The sequence below is a fragment of the Solanum pennellii genome, chromosome 9 (genome assembly GCF_001406875.1).
Source record: "Solanum pennellii chromosome 9, SPENNV200".
NCBI classification, from domain to species: Eukaryota; Viridiplantae; Streptophyta; class Magnoliopsida; order Solanales; family Solanaceae; genus Solanum; species Solanum pennellii.
The window spans coordinates 81,670,635-81,696,695 of NC_028645.1; the positions used below are offsets into that span (position 1 = coordinate 81,670,635).

The 26,061-nt window shown below is 32.1% G+C and overlaps 3 protein-coding genes across 4 annotated transcripts; all 3 read right to left on the minus strand.

Annotated features, from left to right (window-relative positions):
• Window positions 1-708: 708 nt before the first annotated feature.
• Window positions 709-3,379, minus strand: LOC107029324 (60S ribosomal protein L23). Its single transcript, XM_015230715.2, has 4 exons — window positions 3,260-3,379; window positions 2,884-3,168; window positions 1,121-1,162; window positions 709-954 (listed from the first exon to the last, which is right to left on the minus strand). Exons 1-4 carry the CDS (start codon window positions 3,270-3,272, stop codon window positions 872-874), a joined length of 423 nt encoding a protein of 140 aa, XP_015086201.1. The 5' UTR covers window positions 3,273-3,379; the 3' UTR covers window positions 709-871.
• Window positions 3,380-7,538: 4,159 nt separating this feature from the next.
• On the minus strand, window positions 7,539-14,639 carry LOC107030673 (probable inactive histone-lysine N-methyltransferase SUVR2). The gene is made up of 8 exons (XM_027919576.1): window positions 12,726-14,639; window positions 11,934-12,507; window positions 9,970-11,084; window positions 9,180-9,442; window positions 8,622-8,688; window positions 8,466-8,516; window positions 8,216-8,311; window positions 7,539-7,854 (listed from the first exon to the last, which is right to left on the minus strand). The coding sequence occupies exons 1-7, from the start codon at window positions 12,912-12,914 to the stop codon at window positions 8,219-8,221; spliced, it is 2,352 nt and encodes a 783-aa protein (XP_027775377.1). The 5' UTR covers window positions 12,915-14,639; the 3' UTR covers window positions 7,539-7,854; window positions 8,216-8,218.
• A 2,919-nt stretch (window positions 14,640-17,558) lies between these two features.
• Window positions 17,559-21,121, minus strand: LOC107031444. Of its 2 annotated transcripts, none has more exons than XM_015232829.2 (4): window positions 20,732-21,121; window positions 20,479-20,546; window positions 18,145-19,912; window positions 17,559-18,034 (listed from the first exon to the last, which is right to left on the minus strand). In XM_015232829.2, exons 3-4 carry the CDS (start codon window positions 19,801-19,803, stop codon window positions 17,870-17,872), a joined length of 1,824 nt encoding a protein of 607 aa, XP_015088315.1. In that variant the 5' UTR covers window positions 19,804-19,912; window positions 20,479-20,546; window positions 20,732-21,121; the 3' UTR covers window positions 17,559-17,869. The 2 variants fall into 2 exon arrangements, with proteins under 2 accessions (XP_015088315.1, XP_015088316.1); XM_015232830.2 differs by having other exon boundaries at window positions 20,716-21,121.
• Window positions 21,122-26,061: the final 4,940 nt, after the last annotated feature.

Here is a 26,061-nt window from a genome sequence, read left to right on the forward strand (position 1 = left end):
TGTATTAAAATCTAGCTAATTTTGGAATGCTTTTAATAGAATTTTATTTATTTATATTCAGAACTCATATTCGAAAACTTTAACTAAGAATGAAAGAATCTCAATTTAACTCAATCGAGAAATATTAATCGTTTGTTAAGTTTTGTGATATAAACAATAACGAATATAATTGATCTATCTGTTTTTGCTAAGCAGATAGGTACATCATAGATTATAATTTATTCAATCTTAAATATTAATCGTTTAGACCAGTCGAATCAATTTTAAAATAATTGAAGTTTTTAAATTGGAAAAAGGTCAGTTATTATCATCTTTTTGCAAATATACTCTTGAGGTTCATAGATATGAAACACGTAATCTCATCATTATAATATTAAAATGAAAAAAAATTTATTTAAATGACATAATTTTATGGGTTTGGTTCAAATTTGATTGTGATTTGGTCTTAATTTGGTTTCAAATTAGAAAACGGCTAGATATAATAAACATAATATTTATAACTCTCAATATATTTCATTTTACTCTTCTCCTCGATTCCTCATATGGTACATAATAGCCATTTTAAAACCCGACTAAATCAAAATTCACGCATGGATGTCCCCTAACAAAGGCAATTCAAACCCAAAGCTTGAACTCAACCATGTTTCCTCGACTATTTTTTTGGACAAGTCTTTCAATAATTACGAAGCTATAATCAAAAACTAAACGAAAAGTAAATGACAGTGATATTTAGTAGCAAATAAGTGGGTATTATATGAACTTATAAATCTTAGAGCAATACAACATTGCTGCATTTGTTTGTATATGTGACAATAACAGCACTTCCAAAATAGAAGGTATCAAAACTGCAGGTTAACTAACTCTTAGTAGATCAGACAATTGCATTAGCTGCACTAGCAATCCTTGGCCACAGATCAGCACACTCCTTTCCAATTGGACCAGTGATAGCAGAACCTACAACAACCAAATGCAGCTCATGAACAATTCGTACATCGAGAAAATTGTGAAAACTAAACAGTTTAAATTCTTGATATATTAAGTAGATGATATCGTTTTCGAAGTTTTAATGGCATATAGTTTAGATAGTTACACTTGATGGAGATTAAGCATAAGACCTCACCTTTCATTTCTCCTTTGGGATTCACAATCACTCCAGCATTATCTGCAGAAGCATACAAGACGTGTTATAAGCTGAGCAAAAGTAATGATTTTCGTGCTTGAGAAGTAGAAAACATAACTATTAATACACACTCCATCCAACTAGCAAACTTCTATGTAAATTATATAACTAGCGGATACATGCTACAACTCGAGGAGTACATATATAGAGTCCAAATGGAGCAGATGTGAGCTTAAAAAGAATCAAACACATCTGTAACGATGGACACATCTATTTTCCAGCCATGTAACTGTATCAACCACAGTATAATAAGGTTGTAACCTGACTAATGTCTGGATATGTTTAAAATTCTACACAACAAGAAGACAACATTGAACTCAATTAAAGTAAAGTCACTGTGTATACTTAACAATGCTACATATTGAAAACATATGTAGAGTCCAAATGGAGCAGATATGAGCATAATAGGAATTAACAAATCTGTAACGATGGACACATACATTTTCCAAGCATGTAACTGTATCAACCACGGTATCAGAAGGTTGTTACTTGACTAATGCATGGATATTTAAAAGTTAGACATTGAAATAGAAAGATAATTTTGAAATCAGTTTATGCAAGGACATCATATAATATACAACCAAACAACTAAGAAAACAATAGCCCAAGTCGACATATCCCACATATACGTGTCCAGAATGGAAGAAAATAGATTACTTCATGTTGGGCCCATATGGAGCAGAAAGTGCTTGAATAGTATAAGCACATCTGTAACGATAGACAACATTAATTTCCCAGACTAGTAACTGTATTAACCATGATATGAAATGTTAACACCTGACTAAGTCTGGTTTTCAAAATTAATAAAAATACAAACACATGTTTCTCAATTCATCAGAAACAGCTGCACAAGCAGATATCCTACCTTGATACCTACTCTCAACAAAAACAAGATAAAGAAAGACCTATGGTAATAAAACTTGCAATCAAAAGATAGAAATTTGTTCCCCAACACACTTAATCGGAACACTCTTTTAACTGAAGAATTCACTTACTAAGATCATATGCTTCAAAAGTTAATTTTTCTCTGCTATCTCTGAGAAGTGATCATCTCAAAGTGAGAAATCACAAAAAATGAGGCTCATTTGGGGTAATCTAATTCGATTATGAACCAAGATAATGTGATTGGTTAGACTATAACTGTCCATAGAAGTGCAGATAAGCTCGTATCCAAAAGACCAACTTACTCTTATGACTTGACACATGCACAAGGTAAAATTGGATGATTATAGTGTCAAACCAGCTCACATTCGCACACTACTTCTACTAAAACAAGAACGAATACCAAGTCCAAAAACAGATCACTGGATAATTGCACCACATCCTAATCGGCAAAACTTGTGGAATAACTACTCACTGCTTCAAATTCAGGGAAATGAACAAAGCTAAATGTATGAATAACTATATTAGCAAGGAAATCCAATCACCCTAGAGTAACTCTGATAGATTGATATCCACAAAACCTCAATGTGTACACTAACTAATGTTAATTTTCTCAAAAGATCACATTTTTATAATCATTTCATATAGATACTTCACAACATACTACTATAAAATCAAATGACACCAAATCTGTGTATAGTTGATTCACATAATTCATATAAATTAAAAACACGAGCTAAGAACACAATAACAAGCAGCTCAAATCACATAACAACCAAAAATCTCAGCTCAAATCCAAAAGCTAGCAGAAAAAGATTTACCTTCAAAGTACATGAAAACACCATCCTTTCGTCTCCAAGGCTTACGTTGTCTAACAATGACAGCAGGCATCACTTTCTTCCTCAAATCAGGTTTACCTTTCTTTACAGTAGCCATTACCATATCACCTACACAAGCAGATGGTAACCGATTCAACCTACCCTTTATACCCTTTACTGAAATGATGTAAAGGTTCTTCGCTCCAGTGTTATCAGCACAGTTCACCGTCGCCGCCACCGGTAAACCCAGTGACATCCGGAATTTGTTTCCGGCAGAACCTCCACGCCCTAAACATTATTTTTTTTAAAAAAATTAGGGAAAATTGAAGATAATTAAGAACAAACTTCTGAATTTGAAAGCAACATGAAGTATACTGACCTCGCTTCGACATTTTTGGATCCTGAAAGTATGGTAAATTAGGGTTTTGCTAGGGTTTTATAGAAATGGCAATTTAGGGTTTTAATTTGAAGAATGTTTGGTTATGGAACTCTATTTGGGCTTGTCACATACAAATTGAGATGGGCCAGCCCACTTCTTTAATTTACTTTTGTTTTAAGAGAACGTTAAAACGATATATACGGTTCAATCAACTAGTTTGTTAATATAAAAAATTATTTAAATACGTAACTTATATTATCATATTCTATTCAATTTGAAAAAATTATAAAAATCTCTACTCTATCCTATTCTCGGATACTCACTTTACGCGATGTATCGCGACGTTGAGGTGATGTATCCCAAATCGAGACGTGATGTATCAGGATATTTAGGGATGTATCCGAAATTGGAACACGTTGTATTAGGACGTTTTGGGATGTATTCAAATTTCACTAAATTTAAGGTTTTTTTGTAAATTGGAAATGAGTAGGGAGAGGATGTAATTAACTTTTAACACTTTGAGATTTATGTAAAATTCCTAATAATACGACCAATACGGATTGTGATGGAGAGGTTATAGTTCTTTATTTTTAATTAGGGTCTCGATTTTGAGTCAACTTAATTATGAAGCGGCCTTTGTTATAGAGCTTTACTCCTCATTGTAGGACTTTTTTTATTAGAATTTAAATTTAGTCGGGCTCTAATGTGGGTATGAGACATCATATGCGGAAAAAACTAGTTTATTAATATGGCTTATAATATAGGGCAACTTTCACATAGAGCAAACAAAAAATTCATATTTGTATGCTATAACAAACTTTGCATAATTGCGCTCCATAGCAAACATAAAACTGTATAATTTGCTATACATATACAATTGTATAATTCGCTGGCCTAAATTGTATAATTCGCTGGCCTAAATTGTATAATTCGCTGGTCTATTTCGCTGCAATTGTATAATTTGTTTTGCATACAGTTGAATCGAATTAAAATGTATGTATATTGCATAATTATAAGTGTGTAGCAAGAAGATATATGTTTTTCTCGCTTTATACAAAAACAGAAACACAATATATACACTTCTGTTGTATAAAGCTAGAAAAAATTGTATTTCACTGCAATTGTATAATTCGCAATTGTATAATTCGTTGGCCTTTTTCTCTGCAATATTTGAAGTAAAATGTTTGTAAATTGTATAATTAAGTGTATAACATGAAGATATACATTTTTGCATGTGTATATACAATTTTCTCTCGCTTTATACAAAACAGAAACAGAATTATACACTTCTGTGTATAAAGCGAGAGAGGCGAGCGAGAATGGAGAGTGGCGAGCGAGATTTTTGGGAGAGAGACGCTGGCAAATTTTAGCTAATGTTTGCTATGGAGCACAATTAAATCAAACCCTAGCTATTCCATTTAATTTAGGTTATTAGTTTGCTATTATATACAATTTTCCCTATAATATATATCCATGATTTCCATTTTATGTAGCATTATTTGACTTGATACGATTTTTAAAAAAGAAAAATGACTTTTAAAAATTATCATTTATGGATTAATTTGGCATAACCCCAAATAAAATCATCATCAAAATTAATCTGCCTCAAACTAATTAATACTTTAGTAGGTAAGCCAAGTCAAATGATTTTGTTCAATTATTCCACCCTCATTATTTAGATTTTATCACTTATTTGTGTAAATATAACCTTGCAAAATTGTCCTTCCAAAAAAATAATAAAAAGTAGACTCATATATTCCTCATTCTTACAAATAAAAATATCATACTAATGTCAAACATTTGCAATAACTTTTATTTATCAAATGTTTGCATATGCGTTAAAAAAATAAAATACACATTATATTTCATAAGTGATGTTTCAGAAAAATAAAATATACGTAAATATTATCATTTTTCGTTAAGATAAAAAACAATAATTTCTGAAGAATTCTCGACTTAATGATACCTAATTAGGTTAATTTTCACATATAGTAAATTATTTGTCATTTATTGAGAGGCCATTCACGAGAGTTTAGCATCATTATTAAATGAAGATATAGTGGAAAATTAACAAAAAAAAAAAGATTATTCCCTCTTCACGCGTTTTTACTATTTATAAATACACTATTTTAGAAAATAAATCCAATTTAAACTAAAACTTTTGTTAGCACATACTTTAACCTAAAAAAAGTAAAGGACAATAAGTTGAAATGAAAAAAAAAATCACAAAAAAGATTATATAAAGTGTAATTTTATAAAGTTAATGGGGAGGTTTTCTATAGTTAAAACAAATGACTAGGACTTTCTCTCAGTTATTAAATATGTCATAATATTTGTATCGTTACAAAATCTTCTCATTTCAAAAAAAAAAAAAACTTCTCATTACGAGCATGTAGTATAAAATTAATTGTTTACAAACTTTAAAACGTGTTATTCATTTTAAACAAATTAAATATGTCACATAAACTGAAACATAGAAAATATTTTGAATACTTGGTGAAGTTTTTTCGTGTTTTAGTTTCTGAGATTTCGACAAGACTTTCCTAGTTCACAGTTTCGAAAGATATTCACATCTAACAAACCGGAAGTATATGCAAGGGGTTATTTTGAACCTATCCCTAAATATGAAGGACCATTTTTGTAATTTTAACAAACTACAAGGACTTCATGTGTAATTTGTAAAACTTTCAAGATTATATACTTGACAAACTTTATATCAAATAACCAAACACTATTTTGATTTTCTCATTCTTGTGAGCATTTTTCTAAGTTTTTCATTCCATTGTTTTTTAAAAAAATGGCAGAAGCTTTTGTCTCTTTTCTCATTGAGAGAGTTGAAGGAGTAATGAAAATAAACAAAGGTACCATTTTATGTGGTGCAAAAAAGTGTGTAAAAGATCTCCAAACAGAACTCAAGAAAATGAAGGTTTTACTCAAGGATGTTGAAGTAAAACAAAAGGAAAACAAAAAATTATGTGATATGATTGATAATATTCGAAGGATCGCGTTCAAGATTGATGATGAAGTAGAAAATTACTACTTTGAGGTAGCAAAAAGTCGAAAAATATGGTTTAAAGGTGTTATGGAACACTATAAGAGGATATATTATGGTAAGCAGAAGAAATTTCAGTTGAGAATGGTTATATATAAAAGTCATGTGAAATGGTATACAAGGAAATTGGAATGTTTTGGTGTGAAGAAGATAGTGCATGAAAAAGATTCATGTAAAAAGATCGATGGCTTAGACAGATGTGAAGAAATTACGACTACAGTTAAGAAAGTGGAGAGTGAGTTTGAAGATGTTGAGAAGTCGAAGTTTGTGAGTGTGTATGTGTTGAATGAGGATAAGGTGATGGAGAAAGCAAAGGTGTTGGTTCAAAGTTTTGAGAGAATTTGATGTTAGTGTCTAATCTTTAACTTGATGGGAGTTTTGCGTCTTTCAATAGAAAAGAGATCATCAGAGTATAACACAAGATCGACTTTTGACCTTTGAATATTTTGTTATTTGTTGACTTTTTGTTTTTAATTGTTGTTGCATGGTAATTAGTAAGTACTAGACTATTTCTTTGACTATAGTTTAAAGTATTTGGACTTATTGTAAAGTTATTATTCACCTCATTGCTTCATTTCATAATGTGTTCTTTTAATTATAGTTGTTTATGGACTATATTGTGGTGTTACATAGTATGACAAACAAGATTTCTATGGAAGTTTTTTTTAACATGTTAAATTAATAAGAAAATAGATGTATTTATAAAGCTATACCGCGATTACGCAAGGTCGGTGGAAGGGGTCATACTCGAAGGGGTGTAATGTAGGCAATCAACTCTAAAGCACAAATTCTACATCTCAAAATAGTGACTTATAGGTGATATGGAGACAACTTTATACCGTGACACAAACATCAACGATTGATATGGCTCGAAAATAAGTAGATAATTTTGTCATGACACAAGCATCAATGACTACGGACATGTCACAAAGAGACAAGGCTATCCCCTTCAATGCAAACTAGACAACGGTTCATGGAAAAGATTTGTGACTTTGTGGTCCCAAAGTCACTAGCTAAATGCAAGGTTTTAGCACAAGAACAATATATTGATGCTCTGAGAGTATTGCATTTTAGCAAAGAACTGTAGTTCAAGACTTTTACCAACCATCAACTCCATGCTTAGAGTTAGAGGTTCGTGCCACACTCACGAGGGACTGAGAAGTTAACGAAGTAGAGAGTTAAATGAGACGTAAGAGTCAAAGGCGAACCAGAAGGCTTCTCAGCGTATACTGGGCAAGTAGGTATCCAAGAAGTCATATACTCAAAATAAAACATGTTTTTTCCAACATAGTCATATGCAATCTCATCAACTGGTAGAACATAACATCAGCAGTACTTTTCAGAAAAACAAAATTGTGCTTCTTGATCGAAGCGATCAACATCATGAGTAAGAAGGAATCTTCATCTGTGTTAACACCAGCTGTTCTTTTCCAGAAATAACAAGACTGTTTCTTGTATTACCTATATCATATCTATATGAGCTATCGATGAGATCAGCATCATCAGTGAGGAGTAATCTTCATCAGTGTATACTTCCTAGCTCCTGCAAGTAACGGCATCTGATTAAATATAAAGATCGAATGAAGTAGTTCAAAATCAGCAAGTATTTTGAAGTGAAACACGCGTGGGAATGGCTTTAAGTTACTCTATTCTACGACAAATGGTGCACTTAGTAAGCATTTCAATGTACTAAAGGCTGGTAGGTAGAACTGTGAAGGAAGGAATATAATTTAATCAATTGGCAGATTGATTCTGGTCTCGAGAAGATATAAAGGGCAGGAAGAGATGTGTGTATTACATATCATAAAGCTCTAGAGAATACTCAGGTCAATATGCGCATGAAATAGTAGACAGATTTCACTGCAGGGCGAGTATAAGAAAGAGAGATAAAAAGTTGAACTGACTCTTTAAAGGCCGGTGTCTCGACAAGATTTACTTCCACAGCAGCACTTGAAAGCTTTCACTGGATGAGTATGATCGGTGAAGTCAATACCATAATCCTGCAATGTAGCAAATTTGTAATGATGCTTCGTATATCTAAGTCAACAACTAGTCTAAACCAAATTATACTGATCTTTGACTTAACTCATATTTCCTATATCAAAATGACAAAGTTCTAATAGTTATAGAGTTCAACATAGATAGGGGCTTTACCCAAGTTAACTCTTCTAAAGCATTAACTTTCCTCGTAGTGAAAAAAGCGATCTGCAGTGACATTAAAAAAAAATGCTTGCTGTAGTTATTGCACGGGTTTCTAAGTAACACAGAGATACTTCAAAAAGCGTTAAGAGAAAGATAGATAACAAGTACATGGTAGTAGTGATGATCTGGAGTCTCTACTTCAACTGGGATCTCAATCAAGTTACCTTCATAACATCTGGTCAAGATAAAATTACAATGTGGTAAGTTTCATTCCACATTGCGAAGTAAAAAAGAATCAATGCGCTTTTCTTGAATGTAAATGTGATTCTTAGAAACAATAAAAGCAAAGAACGAGCTGTTGATCATGCAAAGAAGAAAAAAGGGACTTCTAATGGTGCTCTATTGGGGGTTTATTCCATGCCAAATGTACATCAAAAAGAAAGCCATAACAAAAGGAATCAATTGATTATTATATCTCTACATGCAATATATAGGGTTGCATCTGATTTTTACCCATCAGTTTTCTTTCCAAACTTGAGGAACCAAGTAATAGAAACAAAGAGAAACATGTTGTTTGTTAGTAAGTAACAGCAGGTGGACATGAATATTATCTACTTTGTAAAAGAACTGTACAAAACACATATCACTGGTTTAATGTAAGAGGGGAGAAGAAATAAAAGAAGAAAGACAATTACAAAGAGAAAAGGATGAACATTAGAGCCTAACCTATGATTAATGAACCTTGCAATATTGCCATAGTATGTTGCATCCAAACAAAGTGCCTCCTCATCCTTCAGGACACCTTCCGAACCCCAGTCTGCATCTAGCAAAACTGGATATGTGTGCCTCTCACTAGCAGTTTGCGTGTTTCGCTCATACAACTCTGTGTTGGTCACTATTTCTCCTACATATTCACAAACAAAAGCACCTCTAGGCAAATCCTCAAGTGCCCTGAGACCCCAACCTTTCCCATCAGCTGTCATAAACACCTGACATGCAGGATAAGAATGTGTCAAACACTCTTACTACTCTAGGTTTCTTCAGAAATATAGATCAAGCACAAAACCTTTCTTTCCTTTTCGGATAAATCAGATATCATTTATATTCACACCAAGATGGAAAAAACAACATATATTATAGTTCAACCACAAAAGATTACTCCCTCTGTCCCAATTTGTGGCACACTTTCCCTTTTAGTATGTCCCAAAAAAAATGCCACATTCATATAATTAGAAATAACTTGACTTTAAAATTCCCCTTTTATGTCATTCAAGGGCCTAAGGTGTGTTTTAGACCACATTTCAAAAGTCTTCCGTTATTTCTTAAATTTTATGTCAAGTCAAAGGATGCCACATAAATTGGGACAGAGGGAGCATCATGTTTTCCCAGACCAATAATTTAAATGACTACTCCTAACATCATTCTCACTAGTACTGAAACAATCTCCTATTTTTTATGTTCAAAAAGAGCCAAAGTTATGATACATGAAACTCTTGGTTTGCAATATTTTTCTAACCTGCAATGGCACTGCTATGCCTCGCTGAATAACGCGATTTCCACATCCTCTGCTGCAGCCACATTTATGCCAGCACTCTTTGATAAATTTCCTCACCAGATGACCCTTGCACAGGCCAGACACGCTATTATTCTTAGACCTTTCAAGGGGACAGTCCTGACAATATACTAAACCATGCTTTTGGGGTTCACAACTCATTGAGATGCAACTCTCAAGAAACTTCTCCTTGAGCAAACCACCTGATGTGTAGGCAAATTCACCCCCTGTTTCACCAGCACAAGCACAGGGTATATCTTGGGACAAACAATCCCCGCTGCAGTTTGAACAACAGCTGTCATCTGATATACGAGCAAGAAGAAACTTCACATATGCGTTTTGGAAAATAACATTTTTAGGTATGTACTTGAAGACAGGCAGGACATGGCTGAATGCATTAATCAACGAAATTTTATGCTCCTCTTGACCATTGGAGATGTCTTCAATATAATAAACAGATTTACGAAGACCAGGAGATGAGTGTTCACTTTGAACAAGCACTGAATTGTTCATAGTTGAAGAGGCAAGGAGTTTAAGAAGCTTGTTAGAGTTGTCCTTCTCAGCACCATTAATCCTTGTACCATTAAAATCCACCATGTAGCACATTATATCCCTATTTCCTGAAGCTGGAAATGTTGGAATTTGAGGTAAGATTTTGATCAAATTCGATAATTTGAATGAGCCATTGCTAGTGTCTGGAGCAAAGTGCAATTCATGATTAGTAGCATCATATCTGACACCTACTGGGTGAAGTTTCTGAGACTCTATCCCAGCTGATGGCTCATTTGCTGCCCAGGTCCTGGTGCCAGCTGTCAGATAGCATTTACACAGATTTTCCATCAGACTTAGCAGAAAACCAGGTTGAGAAAATCTGTAGGACTTCATATACTTTTCCTCCATCCGCTTAAAGACTGCATCTAAACTTGGTGGGCAAAAATCTGATGAAGAATATGTCTTATAGACAAAAGAGAGTTTCACCTCCCCGTTTGGGGTGGAAGCAATATTTAGTCGTGATGAATTTGTTGCATCTTCTTCATTTCCTTCTGTACCCAGATGTTCAGAGTTGAGATGCTCCAAGTCTTGTTTTCAATTCCAAAAAATATGACAGAATTAAACTTCTAGACTATAGATAACATTCGCATTTTGTAAGACTTGGAATTTGACTACAAAACCAAGAGGAAAAGCAAACAAAAAAAAATCCCAACTTCAGACATCAATTTACCAAAAAAAAAGAGAAAACAACTTATGACCCCATCTGATTCAATAAATCTTATGTTCTTCATTCACATAGCTTTTTCCTTTTCATCAACCAAAAATATCATCGGGCTTACATTGAGCAGAAACTAACATGTAATTACTAAAAACCATAAGAATCTTGCTGCTAGCTTATATGAAAGATAAAGCTCAATCGAGAGTGGAAGGGGTAGCTTTTTTTGTAAAAATTGTGTATACAAATATGATTTCACATCTTTGATTTGTATCAAGATCATTAGAGCCGGAACAAATTCATAGAACTTGCACTCAGAAAATTGTAATCATTGAAGCTTCATAAAGAAGAAGAATATATCACTGGAGAAAGGACTGATATATAGCAGTATGACTTTGCTGTCTTTCTTTGGCTTTCATCAGTTAACACATTAACTTAAAAATATATAGTTATTGATGTTAGCAAGTCAACTCCTCTTATATCTCTCCCTTTTAGTCAATAATTTCAATACTCACATCCTGAGTTAGTGAATAATCACCCAAACTAGCATAAATGACAGTCAAAAGAGACTATAAAGAAAAATACATCTAGAGGATATCAACAGAATGGGTATCAAAACTCACAACAAAGAACAACCTGTTGACAATTTCAAAGTAGTAAACCATGTTTGGGGAGAGAGCAGAATAATCTTATAATAGTTCTCTATACATGGAGGGAATACCTGAAGGAACAACAGCAAGAGGAACATCAAAACCTGGCAGGTTATCAGAAAGTGGCATTGCATCACTGAAGCTATACTCAACCAGAGCACCTTCTTTGGATACATCAGTAGAACCCATAACATTTGGCTCTTCCAGGCTACTACTATAAGCTAGTCTTCTTTTGGGTATCACAGCAGGATATGAACGAGATGTGTCTCCCCTTTTCTTTAGTTTCAAATGAGATGACAGAATACGAGGTTCTTGCTTGTCATCATCAGAGAGTACTACAATGTCATTATCCTCCTCTGAAACAGGAGAAGCCTCTGAAGAAATCTGTTTCTTACCTTTGCGCTGATGATGGTTCAAGAGAGAGTGAGGCTTCATTTCAACATCCTGAGTTTCACAAGACTCGGTGGTGATATCAGCCATCTTCTGCTTGCCGTAAGGCTGCAACTCTAAAGTACATGTGTCAACACTAGGGCCGGCATCGTGTTTAGCAGCTGAAGAATGATTTCCCTGGGAGTAGAGCCTAGATCTTTTCAATGGTGGTTCATTTTTTTCCGGTTCATCTTCCAACGAGGATTTCTGCTTTTCCTGATCATCGGAGGGAATAAATGACATGCTTTCACATCGAAAATTTTTGAAAGGAAAGAAGTAAAGATGAATGAGCATCCTACTTTTCTATTTGTGCATGATATCAAGATAGATATATATATTACCACACATAATCTTCAGAAAGAATTCACATGTCGCAAAGGGTATCATGTGGTTATGGACAAAAATAAGCACTGAATCATAAGTAACAACAATACCTTAGACTCTTCGCTGTCTATAATAGACTCCAAAAGAACAGAATAATTCTCATCTTCAATAAGCTTCCAGTTTTTGTTGTACAAATTCAGAAGGTTCCTCAACACTGGCTTCACAACTGTTTCACTATAGCCAAAAACCTTCATTGCCTCAAAGGCCTTTGTAACTCTAGACTTCGAGTTTGGCGCCATTTAGTATGCTAATGTAGAACTTTAAGGAGCTCAATGAGGTTAAGGTATATCTTCTTCCTTTCAATGCCCAAAAAAAACAGAAAAAACATTACATCTGCATTTAAACCACAAAAAAAATGCAGAAACAATGTCTGAATTTTACCAACATGATGACTGGAATAATTTATGCATAGCATAATAACTTATTAGATGACATTCCATGTTGAACGGTATTCGGTACAGATCTATGAGGACTCCTGGCATTTTTTCAGAAGCTAATAGGAAGTACTATAGAATGTTGGTTTTATCAAATACTACATGAATTTTTAAATAGAAAACAGATGATATTGTTAAGTATCTAACCGATATGTCATCATCAACAACAACAACAACAACAAACTCTGTGTAATAACCTCACAAGTGGGGTTTGGCGAGGGTAGTGTGTACGCAGCCTTGCCCCTACCTTGTGAAGATAGAGAGGTTGTTTCCGATAGACCTTCAGCTCAAGTAAAGTATAAATAACCACAAGTATTGATAAACCGATACTTCATCATGTTCAGAAATTCCTAAAGAGCTCAGTCTGAGACAGTATAAAAGAGTTGACTGCATAATAATCAGTTCATCAGTCATCATATAAAAGTCCTAACGCAATTTTCTCCCACTGTTCACTAAGTCATGTTTCATCACTGACATCTTCGCTATTACTATTTCTTTTAAACAACTTCTCTACAATCCTTTTAAACACGAGTAAGAGAAAAGTCATCTCATGACTGGAACTGGCGCAAGGCAAGGCATTCCACATTAATTATGTCCTTCAACCATCCAACACACCTAATCTTCGCCCCCTAACCCCCATTCCCACAACGCATAGTATTTTTCTAGATTATAACAAATGTTTTTAAGAAAATATTTTTTCTGCTTACGTAACAGATACAAGAAAATAAGTCTAGAACCCACTTATTTATATATTTTGATGAACGTGATGTTCAAACCAGCTTTGACACACCTCAACTAATTCCATGGAATACTTGCCTCCCACCGGCAACAAGTACAAGTGGTACAACTATCCACCAAGTCTAGGACAGATAAGAAAGGATCACCGACTATTTTTGTCTCCACTGAAATTTGAACCTGAAACCTCATGGCTCTCAACCACTTCATTGACCACACAAGACACACCCCCTTGGGTGCAAGATTCCGACTTATTTTCCTAAAAAAAACATTTTCCTTCATACCGAACACACCCTAATCCTCAGTATACATCAGAAACAAAACTAACGAGATATCACTGCATCAAAGAATCAAAACCCTTATTTAACAGATGAAACATAAAAATAAAAAAATAAATAATTGAAACAGAACCATGAACACCTTAACATGGGGAAATCAGAATCCAATTTTATAAAAAAGCAAAAATACATTACAACGAAAAAAACAAAATGTAGAATAGCACGGATTCCAAATAAAGACTACAAAAATTTATTTTTACTGCTCTGTTCTTCCACATCCAAACTCCTCATCCCTTAACCACAGACCTCGAGTTCGAAACCTAGGTATGAAAAAATTCTTTCTTGGTTGGAAGTGAGAAACCAAACAAAAAAAACACAACAACAATAACAAAAAAAATACATTTCAAAAGGTAAAACTTTTATATCATTTTCTTCATATTTTCTTCTGCATGAAACCATTTTCACTCTCTAACATCAATGGGCTATATACGCCAACACAGAATCACTCAATGCAAGACTGACCCCAGTAGTTTTTCATCGAAATTCTTCCACAAATCCCAAAAAATCAAATAAAGTTTTCACCTTTTTACCTTAAAAAATAGCTTGAGGATCAAGAAACACTCATGTGGACCATACTCTAACGAATCGCATTCATCTGAACTCAATAATTTTTAACTTTTAAGCAGCAATAAATATGAACCTATAACTTTATAGATATAATGATGGGTCCAAACCCTTTAAACTTCGAATTCTGAATTCGCCTCTTCCGATACATAAAAAAGAAAAAGGATAAATCACTATACCTTATATGGAAAAGTTGAAGAAATAGCTTTTACTTTAGCATTTGGACTCCATCAAAAAATTCTTTTTCAACAATGGTGAGAGATAAAAGCTCCAATAAGAATTTTCTATGTATATTTATAAAACCAAATAAGTTAATTCTAAGTATAGTTAGTAAATATGATTAACTAATAAATGTACTTAATAAAAGAAATTTTTGGGAAATCTTATTCGTTGACCGAAAAATGTTAAAATTGCCCCTGAATTATATAAAAAAAATTATTTACATCTTCCGTTACATTTTAAAATCAAAATTGCCCCATTCGTTAGGTGGAGTGATTAGTCTCACTTGTCAGATTACTAAAAATTTTAATTTTTGAAAATATTTGTGATCTCTTGGAATAACTTTGAGGACATTTTTTTATCTCAAAATGTAATGAAGGACGTAAATGGTATATTTTGCATAATTCCAGAGTAATTTTGATTTTTTTCGTGAAATAAATTGTATGACATTCTATTTTATTTTCACAAATTAATGAAATCTAAATTTTGTAGTGTGGCTATTACTTTGAATATATTTTTGTAAAATAAAAAGAAAGTTCATGTGACTTAAGTTAATTAGATAAGTCGCGAATAAATTTTTTATAAATATCTATAAAAGAAAATAGATGTATTTTTTTTAGTTTTTACTGTCAATTGTATTTCTTTTTTTTTTCCTTTTTACTCCACCATTGACTCTTTGCCATTCCACAAATGAAAAAAAGAAAGTTTGTTTTTATTTTGGAGAAAATGACATGAAACAATTTTACTGATGTTGATTATAGGTTGAAATAATAGTTTTCCTAAATTATTATTATTTTCAAAAAATACTTTTTTTAGACATGCAAGTAAAATTAGATATTATTTGTTTCATATATATTGTATCGAAAAACTTAATTTACATATATTTGAGAATATATTTGAGATATACTGACTCTCTCCTCTCACGTCCCTTATTTCACAATGATTTTAAGTATTTATATACTTATCAATTTTATATATCAATGTATTTATAATCAATTTCATCTAACATTTTATCCATATTACCTTATTTTGTAACGATCATTATATTTCTAGCATAGTTATTATGTACGTGGTTGAAAACTGTTGAGATATATTTCGAATTCTACGATAACAGTTAAAACGAATGAATATTTATCACTTTATCACAATTTTTATTGATCGCGACTAAACTTTGACCAATATAGACCATCCATTGTTTCATCAAGACCATCGATTTTGTAGACTAATCTTGACCACTCATCTTCACTGATCCAACGGCTCATATCACAACAGAAGATTCCCCAAATCTCTTATTTCCTGTTTGGGAAAACAAATCTAAATCAAACAGAGGTTTACAGAACACTGCCTTTACCATTTCCTCTCAATTTGTCTCTTTTTACTCAGAACAAACACTGTCTTATCAGCTTTTCTCAAAGGTAATACTGCAAAATATTTACTCATAATAGGGGGAGAATTTGAAATTATGTTATTTTTACTTCATCTATTTGTAAAAATTGAACATGTACTCGTATTATTTGACTCTACAATTACACGTGTAATTTATTAATCACTAAGTCATACCCTTAAACGTATAGTTGTTTTATTTGATACGAATCATGCTTGTGTTAACCATATGCTAAAAAAGATCAACTTTATAGTAAGAATAAATAGCATTTTTTCAGAGATTATCACCAACCAACTCCCTTTTTTTGGTCACTTTCATCGAAAAATGTGACTTTATTATAAGTATATTTTTCAAATTCTTTTTGTATATGTATACATAGTTCAAGCCGAAAGCAGTAAATTCAAAATAGAACATGTCCAAATGCCTATACTACACTTCCATAACAAGGTCATTCATCAACAAGCTTGCAACTTCCATATGTAACACTTGACGCTACAATAAACGAAAGACAATAATACATAAACTAACCTAACTTGACTTCAGTGGACAATTATGTCCTCCAACTTTGAGTGTGCGTAAGTAAGCACTGAATCGTATATAAACTTAAACGAGTAGACACACGTGTTCTACGCGACATAATACACATGAGATGCCATGTAGGACACATAATTGTCATGTAGGGTGTCATGTAGGACGAATGTGTCTATTTATTCAATTTTATACAAGTTTATGTATCTACTTGTGCTTACCCAAAATTAAGAGTCATGGTTGTCAACTGACGCCAAGTTAGGGGTCATGTTTATGTATTATGCCTAAACGAAAGGATGAAAACAATTGCAACATAAACATAAGGAACCAAAGAGTTTAACCAACCGTCTTCTAACCCCACCCCACACTTCTGGGATTACATTGAGTATGTTGTTATCGTTGATTAGCACAAAGAAGTTTACAGGATTGAGTTTACCATTGACACAAAGTATGTCATCTTAGATGAGTTCCAAGAACTTGTGTAAAGAAAGTATGAAAATGCAGTGATTCATCTATATTGTCTACACTGTGAACATAACATCACACATGCTAAAATCAATGTGTGTGTGAGAGAGAGAGAGAGGGGCCTCTTACAATCAACGATAGACGATATTGAAACATAACTGAAGTTTCCGTTGATGCCTGAAAGTTGCACTAGAGATCCAAGGATCAACAAACCACTCAAAAATCAATATGTTTCGACTTTCATTAACTTAATCAACGGTACAAATGGATGTCCCCCCATCCAATAGACGATTTGTACACTGACCGCTGCTTCTAAAGTGTATCATTCATTACACTAACAAAATGATAATGTGAGCTAACAAACGAATTTCCTATCTAATACTCTACCAGCTAAGATAAATTAATGAACATGAGAGACAATCAGATGTTATATCTTTGAACCATTTCTAATGGTCGATTTGTCTGAATGACTTCTTTTAAAGAAAGAGAGCTATAACAACAGATACCATACTTTGTGTCATCTTACTTCACTTCCTGTACAGTTTCGGTCGTAGGAAAGGACTATGTCTATGAATGAAAGCAGCAGCTATGGCGAAAGACTGCAAAGCTGATAGAGTCGAATGAAAATGGATGTAATACAAACCATCATGAATATTCGACATTTTCATGACTGGTGCACTTTGTTTCGAACCCTGCAAAATCGTGGAAAAGAAAATCGGTTAGTGACAATTCAACATTCCACATATTTAAATGCATAGTTGCTTGAAGAACATAGAGAACAAAAACTTATAATGAGATAGACCTGTATATAGAGATCAAAAGTTTGACAGTCCCCAGATGTAGTTTGTGATGAAGCTTCATTTCCAGTTTTAAGAACTGTGAGGGGGCACCCGAGATCCCAGCCTCCACAATCACAGTGCCCACCAGAGCTCCACCGCTCCAACAGGCTTGACGGCCCAGCATGTCTGCTTCTAGGTCCACCATGAAAACCACTTGGAATTATAACATCTGTGCTTGTTGAGCAATCACTGGTGCCACGTGAACGACATTCCACCGATATCTCAGGAGGTGCATTTTTACTTCCAGTCGGAGATTTCTTGAGAAACTTCATACCCCAGCCACCCTTCTCTGCCTCCTTGGAGCTGTCATTAAGAGGATCTCTGGTAACAATGGCAGCCAGCTCAAAATTTGGCGGAATCTGCTGATCTAAAAGAGCATTGCCGCATGAATAATAATCATCATACATATCTATGGATGGCGTCCACGAAGCATCTTCAAGAATGGCGCTTGTTCCCCCGAACTTGGATAAGCTTCTCTGCTTATAAGACTGACTAGTTCTGAACACATCTGTTACTTTCTTTGCCAACTTTTTGTTCTTCCTGAGGATATGACTTGTTTGTATCTCATCCATATATTGATCCATGGAACCAAACACAACAAATCGCGTCTCCATAATCTCCAACTTGGTTGAGCTGAGTGTCACTGAAGTTGACACAGTCATTTTACCTACAAGTTGTGATTCCCTTGCAGAGAAGGCGCGTTCCTTTTTGCTTTCTTGTCTTGAATGAAATGTGTAAACATAATCGAGAAACTTATCATCAGGTGAGTCAATCTTCAGCAGATCAGCTACATAAACTTCCTTTTTACCATCTATGGAAAAGACATAATGTGGTAAACCATTTTTCCATCTCCTCTGGAGCATTCCTTGAGATATAGGGGCAGCTGCTGAAAGACATGATTGATCCGAGCATGTCGAAGCTGTACTAGATACAGAAAGAACCCTTCTGTGTACATGCTCAGATCCATGATCTGTCATCTCCTTCTGTAGCTTCTGTGCTGAACTGACACTAAAACCACCGGGAGAGCTCATGAAATCAGAAAAACTTCCTTCTTCACTGTCATGTATATTTTCCTTTCCAGAATCAACAGTACAGTTAACAGATCCAAATTGATTAAGTAAGGGACTCTTTAAAATGTTCAGCATACTCTTACTACCAGTTATAGCACCAAGAATCCACTCCGCGGAGGAGTCAGGGACATAACTTGACTCAATCCCCACAGCTTGAGGACATTCGGTCGCCAGATTACCATTAGTGCGGAGATTTTCATTTCTGACCTCTCTTGAACCTGAACTCTTTGATAAAATTTGCATCTTTGAAGAGAAGTTACATGTGGAGTGTATGTGTACCAATTCAAGGCAGCGAAGGAAGTATCTTTCGTCAAAACTTATTATATGCTTCGGAAGCTTATTTTGTAAGCCAAGAGAATTATGAAAGAACAATTTCTCAGCGCAATTTCCAGTAAAATGCGGGTTTTCTAATCTACGTAGGTGCTGTGGTTCTAACTCTTCTATTAATCTTGTCGACAAACAACTATTCTCCTCTGCTTGTTCTTCCTTGTTCACAAACTGCAATAAACCTTCTTTATTAGGTCCATCCTTGTCCATGTTTCTGTTTTCCATATTCCACCTCCAAGGTGATTAAACATTAGAAAACAGATAAAATGAACTTTCTTCCTTCACCTTCTACAGTATAAACACGGTTATACAAAGAGACCGAAATCCACCAGCACTACAAGAATTTTTATGCATAAATCAGAAGACAGAATCTTTACAAGTTAAATTACTCAAAAGATTAAAACTTGATCAAATAATGAGCTACAAGAGGGTATACAAAACAAGTGTTTTGTAGGTGAACAAGATTACAAAATGGGGAATCGAACTCAGGTAGCCAATCAACTTAGCTACTAAGATTCACCGTCTACAAAACAAGTCTCAGACTGTAACAGCTGAAAAACAGAAAAAAAGATCAAATCTTTGGCAACAAATCTCCTTACAAAAACAGAAATCTACTTGTGGTGCACTTCCCAATAGCTGGGAGAGATACAAACAGTGAAACAGAAAGAACAAAGAAGAATGAGCAGTGGTATATATATATATATATCTCATTAAGCTTAAGCAGATCCTAGTTACATTTCAAGAACCAACAAAAACAGTATAAACAATTGCAAGTTTGCAACAACTACTAGACAAATTGCACAAAAAATACAAACATAACATGTTCAATAAATAGTAAGCAAAGTACTAAACATCAAACATCAGAAGTAAAATCAAAAGTTCAATAACTTCCTTACTCACCTCCAAAAGAATATGAAACCCCACTTCAAATTCACCTTGCAGATCAAGCTTTAAGCTCTTTCAATCCCCTTCAGAAACAACAAACACCACATAAAGATAAACTTAATGTTAGTCAATTTCAAGACAACCCCACTAAACAAAGATAAGATGTACAATTAGTCCTTCAAAAAGTCTATTTTAAAACAAAGTAGAGAAAGAAAAGCAAGAAACTTTGGCTATTAAAGAAATAAAAATTACTTCTACAAAAGTATACCACATGGAAGAAACCTCATCCACCACTTTCACCTCCAACTACAAAATAACTGTTTTTAGACAAATCTTGATTCTAGAAGAAGAATACCAAACCAAACATATAAATAATAGATAAAGGTGAAATCTTTAGCTAAATTCAACTAAATGGGGTTCAAAGATGGGATGGGGTGCATAAGCCATGTTTGGTTTCTTGGAAAAATTAGGCAAAACTATAGAATAGGCAATGGTGGGGTCCAAGATTTGCTGAAATCTTGCATTTTCAAGGTCCAATCTATGGAGTAAACCAAACCCCCCTTAACCCCACCACCCCACATCTATAAACGAGTGAAAACATGATAGAGACATACAGAAATATGTATGTATAGGTGAAAGAGTAAAGAGAGAAAAAGGCAAACAAAAATGCCTTAGCTGGTTAGCACAATAGGATCAGTAATGGACTATTTGGCAACTTGACACTATGTCATGTAATTTTTCCCTTTTTTTTTATATATAAAGATTTCATTATTTTTCTAAATTAAGCTCGCGTTTGATAATAGATTTTGAAGTCGAAGTATGACATTTCGAGTTTTTGAAGTTGTAATTAGATACATACGTATATTTTTGGAAAAGAAAATTGAAGTTTCGTGAGTGAAAGACCTAAAACTAGTTAAAAGTTAAAGTCAGTTTTTGAGAATTTGAAAATCAAAATTCTAAAATCTGATTAAATTCACGGTCAAATAGATATTTGAAGACCAAATTTTATAGTCAAACATATATTTGAAAATATTTTTAAAAAAATCGATAGTCAACACTAACTAAATAATTAGTAGTAATTAGTCATAAACTTTAAATACTTTTCACTTTATTTGGAATTTATAGAATTGAAAATAAGTTAAATTTGAAATAAGACAAAATATTTCACACATTTAAAATACAACTTTAAATTGATTAAAAAAATTATCATCAAACACCAAATTTTAATATTATTTTAAAAAAATATATTTTATGACCAAACGAGTACTTTGTTGTTTTGATCAAGGAAAAAAATTATTTATTGCTATAATTAAGAAATTCAGAAGAAAAAAAAAAGTCATTAAGCAATAACTAAGAAATTTCTCATAATTTTTTTTTATTATCATTAACTTAAAGTCACAAATGGTCACTATTGCATGCGGCTAATTAATGTTGTTACATTTTGTTGAAAATAAATAACTAAAATGTTGCTTCTATCAATTATTTAAATTGGGGCAATTCATTCAATTTATTACATTATTTTAGAACATATAAGTATAAGATTTTCAATGTCACATCTTTAATAATAAAAAAAATATTTACACGTAAAATCAATAACATACGCAAAAAACTTTCTATATTAATATAATTTTTAAAAAAAAACAATTTACTATAAAATGTTATATTTTACATTTATACCTAGTATTTTCATATAAATGATATCCTACTCTTCTATGATGTCGCTTGGAGCAAGGTATATACGTGTTTATGTGAGAGACCGTGTTATAAAGTTTAAATATATAAATAATAACTTATTTTTCTAGTTATTTTCTATTTGGTATATATCTATATTGGATCTTCGATTAAATTTAGATCGCGCATTGCAAAATTCATCTGGAGTGGTGCTTTCAACAAGATTTTTTCCATATTCAGATCTTAAATTCGAGACTTCTAATTAAGGATGAAACAATTCCATCAATGCATCACGATCTGTGTTGATATTTTATAACTATTCAAATTATATAATATGGTTCACAAAATTAGTAATTCTACTAGTATGCCACCATTGACCATCCAAATGCAAGAAAACAAAAAGACACTGCAAAGATATAAATAAACATATGTACCTAACAACCTTGAATCTTGATACCTTTTATCCATCACTTTTCTTCAAACATGTGACTTCTCTAATATAAATATCGGAGCGGAGTTAGTTTATGATTAGACGTTCATTCGTTTTTCCTATGTAAAAAGTTATAAAATTAAATTTAATTTTATGTATATATATCGAACTTTTTTTAGTTTGTTTTTGTGTTTACTATTTTAGATTTTAAATCTTTTTAATTAAAATTTTGATTCTACGATTATATTTATATTATTATTTTCTGACTTAGATCACGTACAGGGTAAGACATATTTTTTATTTTTTTGTTTTTTTGGGGGGTGTTATGTTTCCAACATGTTTTCGAAATTAATGTTATAGACATAAGAAATGTTCTTTTGTGAAATTAATGTTTGGTGGTAGATTTGTCTGTGAAATAAAATAAATATTATAATGTTTCAAATTATTGAATATTGTCATGTTACTAACTTTTTTTTTAATTGTTATTGTTGTTATCTTGACTAATTTTTTATTTTATTTTATCTGCGGCGCAAAAAGGTCAATAGATTGGAAACTTGTGATGTATTTGGAATAAAATAAAATAAAACAATAAAATAGATAATAAAAAGAAAAAAAAAAGAACAAAATTTTGCTTTTTTAAAAAATAAAATAAAAGTGATTAGATATATATATAGGTCATAGGGGAGAATAATAAATTACCATCTCTTATAAAGTTAGGATTAAAGTTAATTGACTTTTTAGATACTTCCAAAGAGGATACAATTAATTTCAAGTTTTTAACCTAATTACTAGACTTTCGATTTATTCGACATACCTATATGATGGAATATTTTTTCAAAACTTCAAGATGATTGATTAAAATATTTAATTAGTTATATTATAGTTATGAAAATATTGAAAACGAAAAGGTTATTTTTAAATTAGGTCGAATAGAAGGATCGTGATTAATCGTGTTTTTAAAAAAGATTGATTAAGGAATTTGTCCTGATTAGATGTATAATTCTTTCAATAAACGTATACCCCTCAAATCTGAAGTCACTACAAAAAAAGTGATCATTAGCGACATTTAATTCTTAATTGCCGCTAAATATGTATTTTTAGCGGCAATTGTCACTCTTTGTATATGTCCCTAAAGCCTTTAGCGTCTTTGATTCTAATGTCACTTAACTAACGCCGGTAAAGACTTTAGCACTCTTTATTAGTGTCAATATTTAATGCCACAAAAAGTTATTTTTTTGTAGTGAGCCATAATTTTTTTATCTGGCGTTTCAATATTATTCATTTTGAAGCATGACATTCAAGGATCGAAAATACATCCGATGAAAATCTAACTCTAAAAGGATACTATAGTAAGAAATATTTTGCTAAAGATAAGGAATAAATGGACCAAAAAGTGTATTGCACGGTAAAATTGAGCAATTTCGATTACTATATATATCGATAAATTTAAATTATTTCCCTTGATTTGGTTCTAGAGTTGTAACTCGATGGACAAAAAGCTAGCATTAATAGAAATATCGATAATAATCAATATGAGTTGTGGTTAGATGATTGTGATTCATTAAATGTTTCAAGTTCAAGCCTCTCGAAATAAAACAATATCATTTCGACCGTCACCCTCAGAAATGAGTTCTGCCATAGGCAATCTGGCGAAACTAGAAGTTTGATAAAGGACGTACAACTTTTCTTCTCAAGCCATATTAATTAAGAGTGTGAAAAAAAAAATATAAACACTTATACAATCATATAACTTTTGTACACCACATAATTTTTCAGCGAAAGACGACGTGTAATGAACCACCCTTCCCTTCTCTAATTAGGTGGCTTGCTCGTGAGTCTTGCAATGTAAAGATTTAAATTTAATCAGACTTTAATATAAATATCTCAAATAAATTTTAAAAAAAATATTGACAACTATTTTCTTATTGAGTGGTATGCAGCAAATATAGTTGTTATATTTAATTTCCTCTCAATATACTTTTTTATGCATTAAAACCATAGACAACTATTAAGATAGTGCATGCACATGGTGATCCATTAATTCACATAATGGAATGAACAATTTGTTGATTTAGACTTTTCAAATGATGAATGAAGTGATCCACTTATTACACAAGGTATTCATATGTTTTGCCTTGATCAATTGTTAGTTCTATGACTACATCAATCATAATTATTAGATTTCATATCTAGAAACGATAAGGCTCGATGCGAAAAAAATATTTTTATGAATTTAAATATAAATACATTTTTGTATATATTTATAAGGAGATCGAAAATATTGTTTCAAAAGAATATAGTGGAATGGAAGTAAGCGAGGTGGTAGCTACCAAGGAGTAGAAGGTGGGAGGAGATACTATCACGTATAAATATGTTTTTTTATTCGTCTGATAAAAAACATATAATGGACGATGTTATTTTATTATAGAACATGTTTTTTCTATTTTTTTTTAGTACAGAAATATTTTTCTAAATATATTAATTAATTAAATATGTGAAATATGAAAAATACTTTTCACGTACCAAATAAACCTTTATTTTTTCTTTCTAAATTGCCAATGAAGTTATGACACATAATTTCCATTAAGTTTTCTTATTTCACTTAAATTGTTCGTTAATTGTAAAATTCAAAGAAGAGAAAATTAGACATTAGTCTAAAGTTGAAAAGTATACTATAAATATATAAACATAACATGTTAATGTAAGACTTGAAGACTTCTTATTTTAGATTAAATGGAAGTTATAAAGAATTTTGTTTAATATTTTATTAAACCTTTTGAATTTTCTCGTGTTCAATATATGCTTTTATCGTTTCAATTTATGTGATATTTTTGAAATTTTGAGATTTGAACAAGTTTATTTTTTATTGTGAATTTTTTATAAATATTTTAAATTATCAATTATTGTGTTTTATAGTACTTTTACGTTGTTTGTAGATATATAAATTTCATTCCAAAAAAATTAAAAATTTCATACGCAAAATTCTAATCAAATTTAAATTATTTGACTTTATAAAAAATATATAATTATCTCACATAGATTAAAACAAATTGCAATGTATTGTCCCTATTAAATAAAAAGGTCCAAATCAAAGGAATTGTGACGTGTGGCGATTTCTATCGCTAAATAATAAAAATTCATCAATCTAATATAACTACGAGTTATCAAAAAAACTTATTAACACGAGCTATTTAGCAATAGATTAGCGATAAAATTAGTGATGGTTTATGTTGTCTATGCAACAAAGACAACAACATATTCACTATTTATTTATCTTTCAAATTTGAAATTCAAATTCATAAAATGGACAAGAATCCAGAATATGCTCCAATTATTGTAACACTAGAAAGTGTTTATTGTTATTTTTAATAAAAACATTATCTGATTGATTTTGAATTTAAATTTTTGAATTTCAAGAAATAAATACAAAAGGGACATGACTTTATAATCTATTCACTTCTTTTCAGAGTTACAAAGTCAAATTTAGTAGTTACACA